This window comes from Schistocerca americana, chromosome 9 (assembly GCF_021461395.2).
Source record: "Schistocerca americana isolate TAMUIC-IGC-003095 chromosome 9, iqSchAmer2.1, whole genome shotgun sequence".
NCBI classification, from domain to species: domain Eukaryota; kingdom Metazoa; phylum Arthropoda; class Insecta; order Orthoptera; family Acrididae; genus Schistocerca; species Schistocerca americana.
The window spans coordinates 14,661,243-14,679,946 of NC_060127.1; the positions used below are offsets into that span (position 1 = coordinate 14,661,243).

An 18,704-nucleotide genomic window follows, 5' to 3' on the forward strand; every position below is an offset into this window, starting at 1 on the left:
ACACCCATGCCCGAGGGAGGACTTGAACCTCCGACGGGGGGAGGGGCTGCGGAGCTGCACAAACCATGGCAAGGTGCCTCAGACCACACGGCTACCCTTCATGGCATGAAATTTTGTAGTGAGTAGGAAAAGGAAGAGGAGAAAAATACTATGGGATCATGGACTGGGAGAGAGAAATGAGAGGTGAACCATATAGTAGAATTCTACACACAGCGTAATTTAATCATTGCTAATATTTGGTTTAAAAATCATGGAAGAAGGTGGTTTACATAACAGAGACCTTGAGATACAGGAATGTTTCAAATCCATTATCTAGTGGTTCAAGCAGAGATTTCGAAACCTGCAACCATTTACAGTGGTAGATGTGAATTCTGATCAACAACTGGCTGAAACAGAGGAAAGGAATGCAATAAAAGACGAATGGGTAGCTCTGAGAAATGAAGTTAAGGTAGCACAAGCTTAGAGAGGTCAAGTAGAAATACTTGGATAACACAGGAGATATTGAACTGACAAAAGGACAAAATATAAAAGGGAATACAAAGGTCTAAAAAATGAGATTGACAGAAAGTACAAAATGGCTGAGAAAGAATGGCTAGAGAACAAATACAATGCTGTAGCAACATGCATACCTGTGGGGATATACAGGTCACCCACAGGAAAATTAGAGAGACCTCTGGAAGAAACAGAAGTACCTGCATGAGCATCAAGAGCACAGATGGCAGGCCAGTACTAAGGAAAGAAAGTAAAACTGAAAAGTAGAAGGAAAATATAGGTCTACAGAAGGAAAACAAACTTGATAACAATTTTATAGAAATGGAACAGGAAATATATAAAGATGAGATGGGAGATACGACACTGAAAGAAGTATTCCATATAGCTCCAAAAGACAATGCCACTGGAGTAGGTAAAATTTTCCCAGAATTAATGAGCTCCTCAGGAGAAACAGCCACGACAAAATTATCCCGCCTGGTGTGTGCAAGGTACGTAAGACAGGCAGACTTCAAGAAGAATGTAATACTCCCACTTCCAAAGAAGGCAAGTGCTGACAGGTGCAACAACTACTGTATCATCTGTTTAATAAGCCACTGCTGCAAAATATCGACATGAATTACTTACAGAGAAATGGAGAGATTGGTAAAAACCAACCTTGAGGAACAAAGTTTGGGTTCCGGAGAAATGTAGCAACACACAACACAGCACTGACTATTTTTTACCTTAGAAGATACATTGGAAAAAGGGAAAGCTATATTTTTAACAATTGTAGGTTTAATGAAAACTTTTAACAATGCTGACTGGACATCACTCTTTAAAATTCTGAAGGCAGGAGGGATACAGTACAGGGAAGGAAAATTTATTTTCAACTTGTACAGAAATCAGACTGCATTTATAAAGAGTTGAAGTAAATCAAAGGAAAGCATTGGTTGAGAAGGTGGTGAGACAGGGTTGTAGCCTATCTCCTATGTTATTCAATCTGTACACTGAGTAAGCTGTGAAGGAAATCGAGATAAAACTTGTAAATGGAATTAAGAGTTCAGGTAGAAGAAACAAAAACTTTACGGTTCGCTAATGGTATCATTATTCTGTAAAGAGACGACACAGGACTGAAAGTGCAGATGAATGGAATGGATGGTCTATTGAACAGAAATCATACGACGGACATTAGCAGAAGTAGAACAAGGGTGTCAGAAAATAGTCAAATTAAATCTGGCAATGCTGAGAGAATTACATTAGGAAATGAGACAATAAGAGTAGTAGGTGAGCTCTGCTAATTCGGCAGCAAAATAACTTATGATGGTCAAAATAAAGAACAAATAAGAGGCAGACTGGCAGTAGTGAGAAAAGCATTTCAGGAAAGAGAAATCTGTTAAAATCTAACATCAATTTACGTGTCGCGAAGTCTTTTCTGGAGGCATTTGTCTGATGAATAGCATTATGTGGAAATGAAGTGTGAATGATACGCAGTTCAAACAAGAATAGAATACATGAATACTTTAGATTAGATGGGAAGATTAACTAATGAAGAGATACTGAATTGAAGTGGTGAACAAAGAAATGGGGCGAGGGGAGGGGGGTGGTGTAAAAACTGTAGAGGGAGATCAAGGCTTGAATGCAGTAAGCATATTCAAATAAGATGTCTGGACTGGTAATTATACAGAGAGGAAGAGGCTTGCACAGGATAGACTACCAAGGAGCTACATCAAACCAGTTTTCTGATTAAAAGCAACACCAACTACAACAATAAAAACAAGATTAACGAGGGAAGGCTTCGAGAAACTGAGAAACTGGAGGGAAATAAATTAATGCATAATCCTTTCTTTTGTGTCATTTGATTGCTCCCATTTTTGTTAAAAGTCTTCTGCTATGCTACTGAGTATACACAGACATAAATTGTCATCAGGATTCCAGTCCCAATGTACCTTGCAGCAGCTGTGACTTAGCTCGGTGTTATTTTCATGACTAGTAAACCCATTACATGATTTTACCCAAGCAAAGACAACATATTTGCTTTTTTCCACCTCAACGCCTGAACTCAATTACCCCCTACCCAAGAAGGTTTTCTGCCTCAATGGCACTCAAGATTTCCAGGACTGTTATAGCATAGTGTGAATCCTGAATATGATGTATAAAGCTGCTGTCCTTGAGCAGAAATGTCAAGCTTTTAGAATGACCACAAGACCCACAGTCTCAATGCTTCCAACATTTAATGGTCTGGATTGCTTCGGCATGCCATACTGATAACTGCACCAAATATTTTATTATTTAAGTTGGTGTCACCATTTAACTGAGTGTCAGTTTTATCTTCACCTGGACTAATCTTGGTGGATGTGGTACGTTAAAAGTTTCAAGTTGAGACACGCTTATTATATTCCTTAAAGCCACCCAAATATATTACTGCAATTTTACTGGCACTTTAAATTTTCATATACCACATCATATTGAAGCAGCTGTAATTTTTTTCTCCTTACAAAATTATGAAGCTAGTGCAGTTGGCTCCAATTACCATGAATTTCACAATTAACCTTCATCCTATAATATCATGGATTGTTTCCTCTCAAGCCATTAGTCTTTCGACTGGTCTGATGTGCTCTGTATTTTACTATCTTTTAACTCATTCAAAAAAAGCTAAACTTAGGATGCCGACCACTAACCAGGAATAAGTGAAACTAAAGTAGTAAGTTACTAAGAGACAAGAAACTTCCAAAGTAAATTTATTTACTCCATTACTGGTGGAGAGCACTACTGAAGAGTATGCAACTATGTTAGTAAGATTTACTCCTAGGCAGTAATAGGAGTACAGTAAGAGAGTAAGGTATGATCTTTGAGATCTGTGTTTGAAGTGTTGAATTCTATGGATTATCTGGACGACAAAGAATATATGGAGATGGAGGAAGAAGTGAACATCCCAAGAATGAGGGTTGTAATGGAAAGAAGAGACCCATTTGTGATAGTGACGGTGATTTCAAAGAGCAATTTGGGTTTTGTAAGGAATCTTTTGAGTCGCTGCTCGGCATGGTGGAGCTGTTACTGCAGCATAATTCTGACAGGAACCTTGCTTTGTCTCCTAGGCTGTAACTTCTTTGTGGACTGCAAATCTTTCACACAGGTTCTTATCAAATCGTAGCAGGAGATCTCATTAATAACAATCGTACTACTGCTGGAAGAGCTTTTAACAGTGTGATAAACAGTGTAATTGCCACTGTATGTGTCCATGCCACAGAGCAAAGAAAATATATCAAAGAACAAAAAGGAATTCTATCGAACAGGTGGATTCCCAAAAGTCATAAGGGCCACAGATTGTGTACATACACCCAACCCATACTTTGTCCTTCTGGAGCACAGGCAGAACTGTACAGAAATCGTTATAATTTCTTTTCTATTAATACACAAATCATCTACGATGCCAATATGAAGATTTTGAACGTGATAAGCCGTTGGCCGGGTTCCACGCATGATGCACGCATTTGGGACAATAGTGGAGTTGCTGCAGAATTCGAAAATGGACAATATGATTGGTGGTTTGTTGGATATGGTGGATATGCTCTCTCCAAACATCTTATGACACCTGTGTTCCAAACTGCACTACAATAGAGCCCATACTGCTACCAGATGTGTAATAGAGCGAGCATTCAGGGTTTGAAAGAAATGTTTCCAAGTTCTCATTAAAACAATGTGATTTAAACCAAAACAAGTGTGGGAATGTTATGGTGGCTGCTGCAGTTCTACACAACTTTGGAATATAAGTTGGAGATGTGTTGCACCCTGATGCTGTGGAGGTGAATAACATCAAACAATATGCATTTCAGCCAGCAGCATGCCAAGCCGTCAGAAGGTCTATTATACTTAATTACTTTAATTAAAATTGTACCTAATTTGCTACTAAAATCAGAACTTAAGTGTTAAGACTTTTCCTTCTTAAATGAATAAATAAGTCACCGGATTGTCACTACTGCAGTGAAAAGTGACTCATTTTATTTATCTGTAACTTTATAGTTTCTTTCTTTCTTTCTTCTTTTTTTTGCTAGGGGATTAACAGTCTCGTTTTATTTCTTAATTGAGTATACAAAGTCATAAAATGTTTAAATTATTTCTAAAAAAAAAAAAAAGACTTATTTTATAATATTGAAAATTCAGATAAATATTAGAATGTGGTAATAACAAATATTAGTACCGAGGCTGAAATATTATACCATACAAGAAACAAGTACATATTAACCACTTGAAAAGTATCAAGGAAACAGAAGATTTTTTATACATATAAATATTTCCTTATTTATTCACAAAAACCCACATTTGTCGAGCACACTGGCTGAAGCACTGAAACCTGAAGTTTGCTCCATTACGTTCTGGAACTTACTCATAATTTCCATTTTAAGGTTATGCTCTTCTTCCATGATTTCTCTTTGTCTTTCTATTAATAACATTTTTGCATTGTATTCTCCTCATATTAAACACATTTTTAAGGAATGAAGCTTGACTGTTTTTTTCAACAACTCTTGGTTCTTTACTACAACTGCATATTCTCTTCCTCTTTTGCTGGGCACATCTTCTGATAAGCTCCCACCAGAGACTGCAGGCTGAGGTTCGTAGCTATGGGGTAAAGTTCCACCTTCCGCACTTTCATTGCTACCTTCAGTGTAGTTATCATCATCGAAGTTGCTTGAAAATATCACATTATCTTGAGATGTGTCAATGTTGTTAACTCCAGCTATCCCCTCGAAAACTTGGATCATACAAACAACCATTTGGCTTCTATTGTCATCTTTGTCTCACCTCACCTACTCCATCATCAGTTTGAAATTGTTCTCGATAACATTTAGCTTTCATTTTCTTTGCTTTCGCTTTCATGTCCTTCCAAATTACTAAAAAGCTGCTCTTGTTACCTTTGTGTAAGAGGTTCTGCGTTGTATTCAACGTGTATTTTTTCCCAAGCATCCTTCTTCCTTTTTAGCACGTTGACATTGTGCATTTTAGATTCAATAGTAGTTACGTACTTTTTCATTATTTCAGCAAACCACTTTTTCATTTTCTGATATGTTTTTTGAACGTTTCTTGGCTACCTCCATATTGCTACTAGCTCGTATCCCAGACTGGTGCTTAAATTAATACATGTCACCAACAAAAAATGGTCGTTGGTAGCTGTAGATGGCGGGGTTAGATTCGTCCATTAATAGCACAGGTCTTATCATTAATTAGTAAAATAGCATTTACATTTCCCAATTTTAATAATTCAATTTAATAATCCTTTCTAGCTTTTAAAATTATAGTGATGAACATAAACTACACAGAAGGTTATGCAATAATGTCTGCCGACAATCAGTATTTTCTGAGAGAGAATGTAATGCATGTGCCAGCAGGGTGCAGAAATGGCTTACTCCTTCAGTAAAAAGTGTTAAGACTTTAGTTACAACTAAAGAAGTAAATAGAAATTGAGCTCTCCAACAGTTACTAAAAGAGTGTATGACTACAGAAGTAATTTACAAAAGTAGGCCAGACTAAAGAAGTAAGAGTTACTACAAGAGTAATTTATACCAGCTTGGTGCTCGCCACTCTTAGTCTGATGCCCAACAGCACAATTAAATGCCTACACAGCAGCAAGGTTAATCTGGCATTACTGAAGGGGGAAAAATGGAAGTAGTAAGGACACATCTGCATCTTGTAAACCACAATATAAAATTTATTTTTTTCATTACATTGTAGCTAGTTATGAATAACTTAAAACACAGACTGTATTCTCTCACACAAATTATTAGTCATGGCAATTTTTTTCCCCTATACATGAGTGACAACACAAGTCATTGTTGCATAACATAGCAAGCACTAACTAATGGTGCATAGTCATTCTTGTACTTGGTGGCTTCTTGGTAACAGTGTAGCATTGAAGACTAAGCTGAAGGACCTTACAATTGAACATTTAATCACTAGTCATTCCTGTGATATATTAGGAAATCTGTCAGCCGAATCACAATGCTTTGGAGGACTGTGACTGCTATCAGTTACTTTTGTAGGTCCACAAGAGTAATGACTGCATTTTAAGTTAAAAAAATAGAGAGAGAAAGGTTCAAATGGCTCTAAGCACTATGGGACTTAACATCTGAGGTCATCAGTCCCCTAGACTTAGAATTACTTAAACCTAACTAACCTAAGGACAACACACACATCCATGCCCGAGGCAGGATTGGAACCTGCAACCGTGGCAGCAGTGCAGTTCCGGACTGAAGTGCCTAGAACTGCTCGGCCACAGTAGCCGGCCGGATTTTAAGTACAAATTATGTTTCCACTTCACAATACAATTGCTACTTGTGAATCTGGGCCTGCACACCTTATTTGAAACCTTTTCTGATATAATGCAATAACTTGTGGTCCCCCCACCACTCAATTCTTTCTATCTACATCTACATGGTTACTCTGCAATTCACACTTGAGTGTCTGGCAGGGGGGTTCATTGAACCATTTTCATACTGCTTCTCTCTACAATTCCACTTTCAAATGGTGTGTGGGAAAAAGGAACACCTAAATCTTTCCGTTCGAGCTCTGATTTCTCTTATTTTATTATGATGATCATTTCTCCCAACGTAGGTGGGTGTCAACAAAATATTTACGCATTTGGAAGAGAAAGTTGGTGATTGAAATTTCATAAATAGATCTCGCCGCAAAGAAAACCGCCTTTGTTTCTGTAACTGCCACCCCAACTCGCGTATCATATCAGTGACACTCTCACCCCTGTTGCATGATAACATGAAACGAGCTGCCCTTCTTTGCACTTTTTCGATGTCCTCTGTCGATTCTACCTGGTAAGGATCCCATACTGCGCAGCAGTATTCCAGCAGAGGACAGACAAGCGTAATGTAGGCTGTCTCTTTAGTGGGTTTGTCGCATCTTCTAAATGTTCTGCCAACAAAGCACAATCTTTGTTTCGCCCTCCCCACAATATTATCTATGTGGTCATTCCAATTTAAGTTGCTCATAATTGTAATTCCTAGGTATTCAGTCGAATTGACAGCCCTTAGATTTGTGCGATTTACCATATACTCAAAATTTATCGGATTTCTTTTCGTACCCATGTGGATGACCTCGCACTTTTCTTTGTTTAATGCTAATTGCCATTTTTCGCACCATACAGAAATTCTCTCTAGATCATTTTGTTATTGAAATTGATAGTCTGATGATTTTACAAGACGATAAATTACAGCATCATCTGCAAACAATGTAAGGAGGCTGCTCAGATTATCACCAAGATCATTTACATAAATCAGGAGCAGCAGAGGGCCTATGACACTACCTTGCGGAATGCCATATATCCCTTCTGTTCTACTCGATGATTTACCGTCTATCACTAAGAACTGTGACCTCTCTGAGAGGAAATCACAAATCCGGTCACGCAACTGAGACGATACTCCATATGCACGCAATTTGATTAATAGTCTGATTAATATGGAATCGATCTGATATCCCTTGTCGGCAGCACTCATTACTTCATGGGAATAAAGAGCTAGCTGTATTGCACAAGAACAATATTTTCTGAATCCGTATTGGTATGTGTCAATAAGACATTTTCTTCAAGGTGATTCACAATGTTCGAGTACAGTATATGCTCCAAAATCCTACTGCAAATTGAGGTCAGTGATATGGATCTGTAATTCAATGGGTTACTCCTATTTCCTTTCTCGAATATTGACGTGACCTTTGCTACTTTCCAGTCTTTAGGAACAGACCTTCCGTCAAGTGAGCGGTTGTATATGATTGCTACGAAAGGCGCTATTGTGTCTGCATACTCTGAAAGGAACCTGATTGGTATACCACCTGGACCAGAAGACTTACTTTTCTTAAGTGATTCGAGTTTTTTCGCAACACCTAAGATATCTACTCTCATGTCACTCATGTTAACAGCTGTTCTGGTTTCAAATTCTGGAATATTTACTTCATCTTCTTTCATGAAGGAATTACGGAAAATTGTATTTAGTTGGTTGGTTGGTTGGTTTGGGGGATTAAAGGGACCAGACTGCTATGGTCATCAGTCCCTTTTTCCAAAGACAAAGAACACCCACAGAGAATAAAAACGAGGAACAGAAGAGATCACAGACGATACAGAACAAGAGAAACTGAGACAAAGACAAGACAAAACGAACTAAAACCACACAGAGTGTGACGGTGGTTGGCCGACCATAGAAATAAAAAGGAAAAGCCAACCACTTGAAACACATTAAAAAATCAGTTTAAAACCGGAGACCAAAGGCCAGAATCAACACAAAACAATAAGATAAAAACAGAAACACTCAGATTAAAGAATAAAAACCCCCTGCCTGAATAAAACGCAAAACTAAGTCAGCCATAGCCGAGTCATCTGTTAAAAGGGCAGGGAGCGAGTCAGGCAGTGCGAACGACTGCCTGAGCGCAGCTAAAAACGGACACTCCAATAAAACATGAACCACGGATAAAACGGAGCCGCAGCGACATAGAGGCGCGTCCTCACGGCGCAATAAGTGGCCGTGCGTAAGCCGAGTGTGCCCAATGCGCAGCCGGCAGAGGACAACAGACTCCTTGCGAGAGACCCGCAAGGAGGAGCGCCACACACCGGTAGCCCCCTTGATGGCCCGAAGTTTGTTGCATGAAGGCAGGCCGCGCCATTCAGTGTCCCAAAGGGCCACAATTTTGCGGCGCAGGAACGCTCGCAAATCTGTCTCCGGGAGGCCAACGTCCAGAGATGGTGCACTAGTCGCCTCTTTCGCCAGCCGGTCAACATTCTCGTTGCCGGGGATCCCAACATACGAAGACCACAGAGCGGCCGCAACGCGCAAGAGTATGCAGGGACTCATGGATAGCCATCACCAGACGGGAACGAGGAAAACACTGGTCGAGTGCTCGTAAACTGCTCAGGGAATCGCTACAGATAACGAAGGACTCACCTGAGCAGGAGCGGATATACTCTAGGGCTCGAAAGATGGCGACCAGCTCAGCAGTGTAAACGCTGCAGCCAGCCGGCAAGGAACGTTGTTCGGAATGGTCCCCTAGAGTGAGCGCATAACCGACTCGACCAGCAACCATCGAGCCGTCGGTGTAAACAATGCCAGAGCCCTGATACGTGGCCAGGATGGAATAAAAGCGGCGGCGGAAGGCCTCTGGAGGGACTGAGTCCTTCGAGCCCTGTGCCAAGTCTAGCCGAAGGCAAGGGCGAGGAACGCACCACGGGGGTGTACGCAGAGGTGCCCGGAAAGGAGGCGGAACAGGGACAAGCCCAAGCCCGGAGAGAAGCTCCTTGACGCGTATGGCGATCGGACAACCCGACCGGGGCCGACGTTCCGGCAGATGGACGACCGACTGCGGGAACAGGAGACGATAGTTAGGATGCCCGGGCGAGCTTAGAACATGGGCAGCATAAGCGGCCAGCAAACGTTGGCGTCGGAACCGCAGTGGAGGGACACCTGCCTCCACGAGTAAGCTGTCCACAGGGCTGGTGCGGAAAGCACCAGTGGCAAGGCGTATCCCGCTGTGAAGAATTGGGTCCAGCACCCGCAACGCAGACGGGGATGCTGAGGCCATATGCCAGGCACCCATAATCCAGACGGGACTGGATTAACGCCTGGTAGAGCCGTAACAGGGTAGAGCGGTCGGCTCCCCAGCGGGTGTGGCTCAAACATCGGAGTGCATTGAGATGCCGCCAACACGTCTGTTTGAGCTGCCGGATATGAGGCAGCCAATTCAACCGGGCATCGAAAACCACCCCCAAAAACCTGTGGGTCTCCACCACAGCAAGGAGTTCGTCGGCAAGATAAAGCCGCGGCTCAGGATGGACTGTTCGGCGCCGGCAGAAATGCATAACGCGAGTCTTGGCTGCCGAAAACTGAAACCCATGCGCTACAGCCCAAGACTGCGCCTTACGGATAGCGCCCTGTAGCTGACGTTCAACAGCTGCAATGCCAGTAGAGCTGTAATAAAGGCAGAAGTCGTCAGCATACAGGGAAGCGGAGACAGAATTTCCCACGGCCGCAGCAAGCCCGTTAATGGCTATTAAAAACAGACAGACACTTAAAACAGAGCCCTGTGGCACACCGTTCTCCTGGACGTGGGAGGAACTATACGAGCCCGCGACTTGCACGCGGAAGGTACGACACGACAGAAAATTGCGGATAAAAATCGGCAGAGGACCCCGAAGACCCCATCCATGAAGCGTAGAAAGAATGTGATGACGCCATGTCGTATCGTACGCCTTCCGCATGTCGAAAAAGACAGCGACCAGGTGCTGACGGCGGGCAAAAGCAGTACGGATGGCCGACTCCAGACTCACCAGATTGTCGGTGGCGGAGCGGCCTTTACGGAACCCACCCTGAGACGGAGCCAGAAGGCCCCGAGACTCCAGTACCCAATGCAAGCGCCGGCTCACCATCCGTTCATGCAACTTACAAAGAACGTTGGTGAGGCTAATGGGACGGTAGCTGTCCACCTCCAGAGGGGTCTTCCCAGGTTTCAAAACGGGGATGACAATGCCTTCCCGCCATTGCGACGGAAACACCCCCTCGACCCAAAGACGGTTGTAAAGATCGAGAAGGCGCCGCTGGCAGTCCACTGAAACGTGTTTCAGCATCTGACAGTGGATGCCATCTGGCCCAGGAGCGGTATCAGGGCAAGCAGCTAGGGCACTGCGAAATTCCCACTCACTGAATGGAGCATTGTAAGATTCCGGGTGGTTGGTGCGAAACGAAAGGCTCCGACGTTCCAGCCGCTCTTTAATGGAGCGGAAGGCCTGGGGGTAATTCGCATAAGCGGAACTCATAGCAAAATGCTCTGCTAAGCGATTTGCAATGACGTCGGAGTCGGTACAAACGGCTCCATTCAGTGAGAGCGCAGGGACGCTGGCAGGGGTCCGATAGCCGTAGACGCGTCGAATCTTGGCCCAGACCTGCGAGGGAGTGACATGGAGGCCAATGGTGGACACATACCGCTCCCAACACTCCTTCTTGCCTTGGCGGATAAGGAGGCGGGCCCGCGCACGCAGCCGTTTGAAGGCGATAAGGTGGGCTAAGGAGGGATGTCGCTTGTGACGCTGGAGCGCCCGCCGGCGATCTTTAATCGCTTCAGCGATCTCAGGCGACCACCAAGGCACAGCCTTCCGCCGAGCGGACCCAGAAGAACGGGGAATGGCAGATTCGGCGGCAGTAACGATGCCGGTGGTGACAGATTGAACCACCGCATCAATGTCATCAGTAGAGAGAGGCTCAAAAGCGGCAGTGGAGGAGAACAAATCCCAGTCAGCCTTATTCATAGCCCATCTGCTAGGGCGCCCAGAAGAGTGACGCTGTGGTAGTGACAAAAAGAGCGGAAAGTGGTCACTACCACACAGGTCGTCATGCACACTCCATTGGACAGACGGTAAGAGGCTATGGCTACAGATGGAAAGGTCAATGGCGGAGTAGGTGCCATGCGCCACACTGAAGTGTGTGAAGGCGCCATCATTTAACAGCGAGAGATCGAGCTGCGACAACAAATGTTCAACGATGGCGCCTCGACCTGTGGCCATTGACCCACCCCACAGAGGGTTATGGGCGTTAAAGTCGCCCAATAGCAAGAAAGGTGGCGGCAATTGGGCGACCAGTGCAGCCAGGACATGCTGCGAGACATCACCATCCGGTGGAATGTAAAGACTGCAGACGGTAACAGCCTGTGGCGTCCATACGCGTACGGCGACAGCCTCTAAAGGCGTCTGGAGAGGGACAGACTCGCTGTGCAGAGTGTGAAGGACATATATGCAGACGCCACCAGACACCCTTTCATAAGCTGCTCGGTTCTTGTAATAACCCCGATAGCCACGGAGGGCGGGGGTTCGCATCGCTGGAAACCAAGTTTCCTGGAAAGCAATGCAGAAGAAAGGGCGAAGGCTGAGAAGTTGGCGGAGCTCAGCTAAATGGTGGAAAAAACCACCGCAGTTCCACTGGAGGATGGTATTGTCCATGGCTGAGAAACGCGTGAAAGGACTGGGAAGGCAATTTACGCCGCTTGTTCACTCACTGCCACCGATTCAGTACCTGTACGAGAGGCATCCATGGCGTCTGAGGGACCAGCGAGATCAAGGTCCTCAGCGGACGCTAGAATCTCGACTTCATCCTCAGACGCAGAGCGCGAAAGGTGCGGTGGGGTTGGTGCCACCGCAAGTTCTTTGGCCTTAGAGGTCTTTCTCTTGGACTTCTCTCGCTGAACCTTGGGTTTCACCGGCAGGGAAGGCTTCACCGATTCAGTCTCCGGGACAGAGGAGGATCGTGAAGCCCTACGCCCGGCCGCTGGTGAGGACTTACGCCACTGGTGGCCGTCATCCTTCCCGCTGGTGGAACCCTGGGAAGGGAGGGTCCCAAGGGAACTCTTACGGGCGAGAGTAGTCGAAGTTAGACGCTTCTCCGGCTGAGAAGCGGGGACGGACGTCCCCGACGGGTGGGAGGAGGTTGCTCCTGAGGTAGGTGGTGCAGGAGCAACCTGTTGGGCAGAGCCCCCCACGGGCAAGGGGGCAGGAGGAGTCTTACTGCTTATCGAGCTGGCTGGAAGTCTCGAAACTGATGGAGCTAGCACAGTTGTTGTAGCAGATGCATAAGAAGATGTCATTCTCACAGGATGGAGTCTGTCATATTTCCGTTTGGCCTCAGTATAGGTCAGCCGGTCCAGGGTCTTATATTCCATGATTTTGCGCTCTTTCTGAAAGACTTTGCAGTCAGGCGAGCAAGGTGAATGGTGCTCCCCGCAGTTGACGCAGATGGGAGGCGGGGCACATGGAGTATCGGGATGAGATGGGCGTCCGCAATCGCGACATGTGAGGCTGGAAGTGCAGCGGGAAGACATATGGCCGAACTTCCAGCACTTGAAGCACCGCATCGGGGGAGGGATATAGGGCTTGACGTCACATCGGTAGACCATCACCTTGACCTTTTCCGGTAACGTATCACCCTCGAAGGCCAAGATGAAGGCACCGGTAGCAACCTGATTGTCCCTCGGACCCCAATGAACTCGCCGGACGAAATGAACACCTCTACGTTCTAAGTTGGCGTGCAGCTCGTCATCAGACTGCAAAAGGAGATCCCTATGGAAAATAACACCCTGGACCATATTTAAACTCTTATGTGGTGTAATAGAAACGTTAACATCCCCCAACTTGTCACAAGCAAGTAACCTGCGGGACTGGGCGGAGGATGCCGTTTGTATCAGTACGGACCCAGAGCGCATTTTAGACAAGCCCTCCACCTCCCCAAACTTGTCCTCTAAATGCTCGACGAAGAACTGAGGCTTTGTGGAGAGAAAAGACTCCCCATCAGCTCTCGTGCAAACTAAGAATCGGGGCGAATAACTATTACCTCCATCCTGAGACTTACGCTCTTCCCACGGCGTGGCCAGGGAGGGGAACGTTTTCAGATCGTACTTCTGAGCATTAAATTGAGCCCGAGAACGCTTAGAGACTGCTGGCGGCTGGCCGCCAGCGAGAGATGATGTACCACGCTTCATTGCGGGTCATCCGCCCTGATGCCACCTACTCCGACCAAGGGCCCTCCCCACGGGCGCCACCCAGCCACAGCAATAGCCACCTAGCAGGATGGCCATTGCCGGGAGTCCTGATGCCCCAGGGAGATGGGCATCTACTCCTTGGCATACGTGGGGAGTGAACGGCGCAGGCATCAGTAGAGCGATCCCTGTGTTGTCAGGGGGCTACAACCAAGAGGGTACATGGTGGCCCCACCACAACGGACTGGCTACCGTGCTGGATGTTAGGTGACATGTGGTCCATGGGCGTCGTCAGTGCAGAAAATGGCCCTGAACAGTGCTTGGCAGAAAGTGCACGCAGGGGCGCATCGATGCCCAAGAGATGGAGAGCGGGCAAGACTGCAATGCAACGACGAAGAAGATGGCGAAAGTTCTCAACACAACACGGACACAATGCACCAAGTAAGGCGCCCTTCCCCAATCGGCTCGCTCTTCGGAAAAATTTTGAGATATGGAAGTCAAACCCGACAGGGGACCATCACGTAAGGCCGAAACGCTTGAGACTCCTTTTAGTCGCCTCTTACGACAGGCAGAAATACCGCGGGCCTATTCTAACCCCCGAACCCGCAGGGGGGATTGTATTTAGTAACTCTGCTTTAGTGGCACCATCATCGGTAACATTTCCATCGCTATCGTGCAGTGGCGGTATTGACTGTTTTTTGCCACTGGTGTACTTTACATACGACCAGAATCTCTTTGGGTTTTCTACCATATTTTGAGACAATATTTCATTGTGGAAACTATTAAGAGCAACTCACATTGACGTCTGCACTAAATTTCGAGCTTCCGTGAAACTTAGCCAGTCTTGGGGATTTCGCGTTCTTCTGAATTTGGCATGCTTTTTTCGTTGCTTCTGCAAGTGTTCTGACGTGTTTTGTGTACCATGGTGGACCAGTCCCGCCTCTTATTAACTTATGTGGTATGAATCTATCTATTGCTGTCGATACTGTATTTTTGATTTTGAGCCATACTTACATAATTTGAGCCACACTTACAGAATTAGCTTGGAAGGAATGGAGACACTCTCTTAGGAGAGCATCAAGCGAATTTTTATCTGCTGTTTTAAATAGATATATTTTGCGATTATTTTTAGTGGTTTTGGTTGATATGGTTTTGAGTCTCGCTACAATGACCTTGTGTTCACTAATCCCTGTATCCGTCATGATGCTCTCTATTAGATCAGGATTATTTGTGGCTAAGAGGTCTAGTGTGTTTTCGCAACCATTTACAATTCATGTGGGCTCATGAACTAACTGTTCAAAGTAATTCTCAGAGAAAGCATTTAGTACAATTTCGGAAGATGTTTTCTGTCTACCACTGGCTTTGAACATGTATTTTTGCCAAAAAATCGAGGGTAGATTGAAGTCTCCACCAATTATAACTATGAGTGGGGTCATCATCATCATCATGTTATCTGCTATATTAGCAGATTCTTAAACTCTCCATTTTCTGTGATCCATTGCTTCCTTCTTAAGGCTGCTGTATGTTGTACCGTCCATCATGTCATCCAGTATCTGGAATCTCTTCCTTCCTCACTTCCTTTTCCCTTCTACATAACCTTCTAAAACTGTTTTTATCAGTCCGTCATTCTTTCTTAATACAAGCCCAATCCAATTTCTTTTTCTTCTCTTTCTTACATGTAGTAACTGTCTTTTCTCTCCCACTCTTCCCAGTACCTCTTCATTTTTTACTCTGTCCATCCAACTTATTCTTTCCATCCTCTGTCCAGATCTCAAAAGCCTCCAGCCTGTCTCTGCCTTTCTTCCTCATAGTCCATGTTTCAGTGTGGTACTTATTTGTAATGAGATTCAAGTTTCCTTTGAAGTGTTCAGCTATTATATCATCTGAGTCGGGGGGTCGGTGGAAGGAGCTAATTATTATTTTGATACGGCTGTCGAGTATAACCTCTACCCATAGTAATTCACAGGAACTATCTATTTGAACTTCACTACAAGATAAACTACTAACAACAGGCACAAACACACCACCACCTACTGTATTTAATCTATCCTTTCTGAACACGGTTTGCGCCTCTGTAAAAATTTCAGCAGAATTTATCTCTGGCTTTAGCCAGCTTTCTGTGCCTATAACAATTTCAGCTTCAGTGCTTTCTATCCGCACTTGAAGCTCTGGTACATTTCCAACACAGCTACGACAATTAACAACTACAATACCGCCTGTTGCTTAGTCGATTCTCGTCGTTTCTTTGCCCTGTCCCCTTTGAGACTGGAGCCCTTTTTGATCTTTCCCATGACTGTCTAACCAAAGAAACTGCCTAGTTCACACCACACAGCAACTTTTACCCATGTAGCTGCCTCCTGTGTGTAGTGGACACCTGACCTATTTAGCGGAACCCGAAACCCCACCACCATATGGCGCAAGTCGAGGAATCTGGACTACATACCTTTGAATGCACAACCTGGGATCAGCAAGTGCACACGGTGGGGTTTCTGGCGACTACTGAACACCTGTGCATTTCTTATCAAGTTGTGCTACAGTCCATCAGATTCCTCAGAATAGTTTTTCATGTTACCAGCTACTATACTTAATTTAAGTCTAAATATGATACTGAAACAAAATATACTTTTAAACCGATTCATTTTGAACCCATTAACTCAACTGTAATGCCAACAACAAATCCCCAGAACACACCATCCTGCAGCTATCACATGTTATCACAGGATCAAAATCCAAATACCAAATAGTACAGGTTTGTCACTTACCCATGTCGAGGGGTTTTCGGAATGCTGGGTTGGAGAGATCGATGCTCAGCTTCTTAGAGGTGCCACTCCTACTTGTGGATGGTACAGGGGAGCCAGAATATTTCACCTTCTGCTTGCCTTTACTGGATGGAACATTCAGATGTGATGCTGGTGGTGACAGTACATCCTTCCCACTGTCATAGTGCCCAAACACACTGCTGCTGTTGCTGTCATCATCGTGGGAATACGTCCGTGCTGGATCATATTCTGTGGACATTATGTGTGTAGAGCTTTCACAATGATATGTAAAATTTCATGAGCTGTATAATGACAAAATGATACACTATGAAAAGTAGTATACATAGTTCAAAAAATAAAGTTAAGTCTTCATTTTACATGTGCCTGTATTTGATGATGAGAGCCAATTACACCAAAGATGAAAGAAGCACCTCTGAGAGAGAAAACTGAAATAGGTTTAGAGCTTCGCACGCTATCTACGTTACACGGCATTAAAGACAGACTACACACTGGACTGAACAAAGAAAACAACTTAGCCACGGCCTTGTCTAAGAAGTCATTCTGGCACATAACTGAAGTCTTTTGTGGAAAGCTTGCCAATCTTAAAAAGGTGGAGGGGTAATAACAGAGCCAGTTCACTCATTAGCATACACTTACTGAAACTACTACATACAGTTTGTTCAAAATTTGCTTTAGGACTGACAGCTGCAAAAGAAGCAGTGGGGGTGAGGACCATGAGGAAGGCACAGCAAGCTTAGGGCTCACAAGAACGAGACCAGCCGCTACCCGCAGTTGCCAGACCTTTTCATTTCTTATATTGGCAAGGTTAGTATTGTATCCTTTATTATTACTGTTGTTAGTTCAATGACAGTGGACAATGTCAGAAGGAAGTCGTGTGTGTGTGTTGCATGTTTACAATGTCAACAGTTTCTCTTGATAATACTCCCAATCATTGTGATGTTGTTGACAAGATGTCTAACATGGCAAAACAAAAGAAGGTAATGGACTGATTGGCTTGAGCACTGAAATATCAAAGTGATACATTTTAAAAGGTTGAAGAAAGATTTGAGTTTACCACACTGTCAACATCGAGGTCATTAGAGATAGAAGAAAGTGGGGCTTACAGGCTTGATGTCTGTCCATAAACCACAGTTCCCTGTACACAAAATCAGAAAGCTGGAAAAAACATATGGTGTACAGTTACACAGCTGTCACTCACATTTTAATTTGATAAAATTTATATGTATGCAAATTAAAGATTACATTAGCAACAGTTACAGCAATTATAATAATAATTTCTGTGGTCTCAGCATATCTTTCCAGTAACTAATTCCTTTTCGCTGCTCCCTTGTCTTCCTTATCACCCAACTTCCACGCTCACCTGGTGCAGGTGCCCTACAGTCTTTCCTTCTCATCCCATCCAGTAAGTCTTCCCTGACCTAAGGTTCTGGGCGATTTTTTTTTTAACTCTCCCCATTTCCTCACCAGTACTTTTCCTTCATCCCTCTTCCTTTCCTTTCTGTGCAGTCAAGGAGAGCAACGGGCTCTGAAAGCTTGTGCAAATATCTTTCACATGCTATCTCCTGCTGTCACTCGGTGAGCAAATTTTTTATACATTCATATAATATTACTTTTCCAAGCACTGATTATTTTCTTTGATACAACAAAAACCTGTCATTTCACAACACACTTTTGCACTATAATGTTCTGTCAGGAAAATTTTTGTGTTATGCTCTCTAACATTTAATACTTACACCTTAACCTCTTTGTGAACTCATCATCGATCTTAATAATGTGGGATATGATAACGAAATGGAAAGTGATCATCATCTTGATTCTGTTACCAGCTGGTAGTGTGTGGAGTGACTGATGTCGAGAAATTCATGAACAGAGTAGAACTACGTTTCTACATTATGAAATAACCTCTTTACAAGAATGTATAAGTAAAACAGCATTCTACCCTTTGGATAA

General features: G+C 44.2%; 1 protein-coding gene across 3 annotated transcripts in view; it reads right to left on the bottom strand.

Annotated features, from left to right (window-relative positions):
- The window catches only part of LOC124551348, a 193,262-nt gene that overhangs the window by 116,185 nt on the left and 58,373 nt on the right, over positions 1 to 18,704 (bottom strand). For all 3 annotated transcript variants that reach the window (XM_047126379.1, XM_047126380.1, XM_047126381.1), the window contains exon 4: positions 16,737 to 16,982. In XM_047126379.1, coding sequence (XP_046982335.1) covers positions 16,737 to 16,982 — 246 coding nt within the window. The remainder of the gene's footprint in view (positions 1 to 16,736; positions 16,983 to 18,704) is intronic.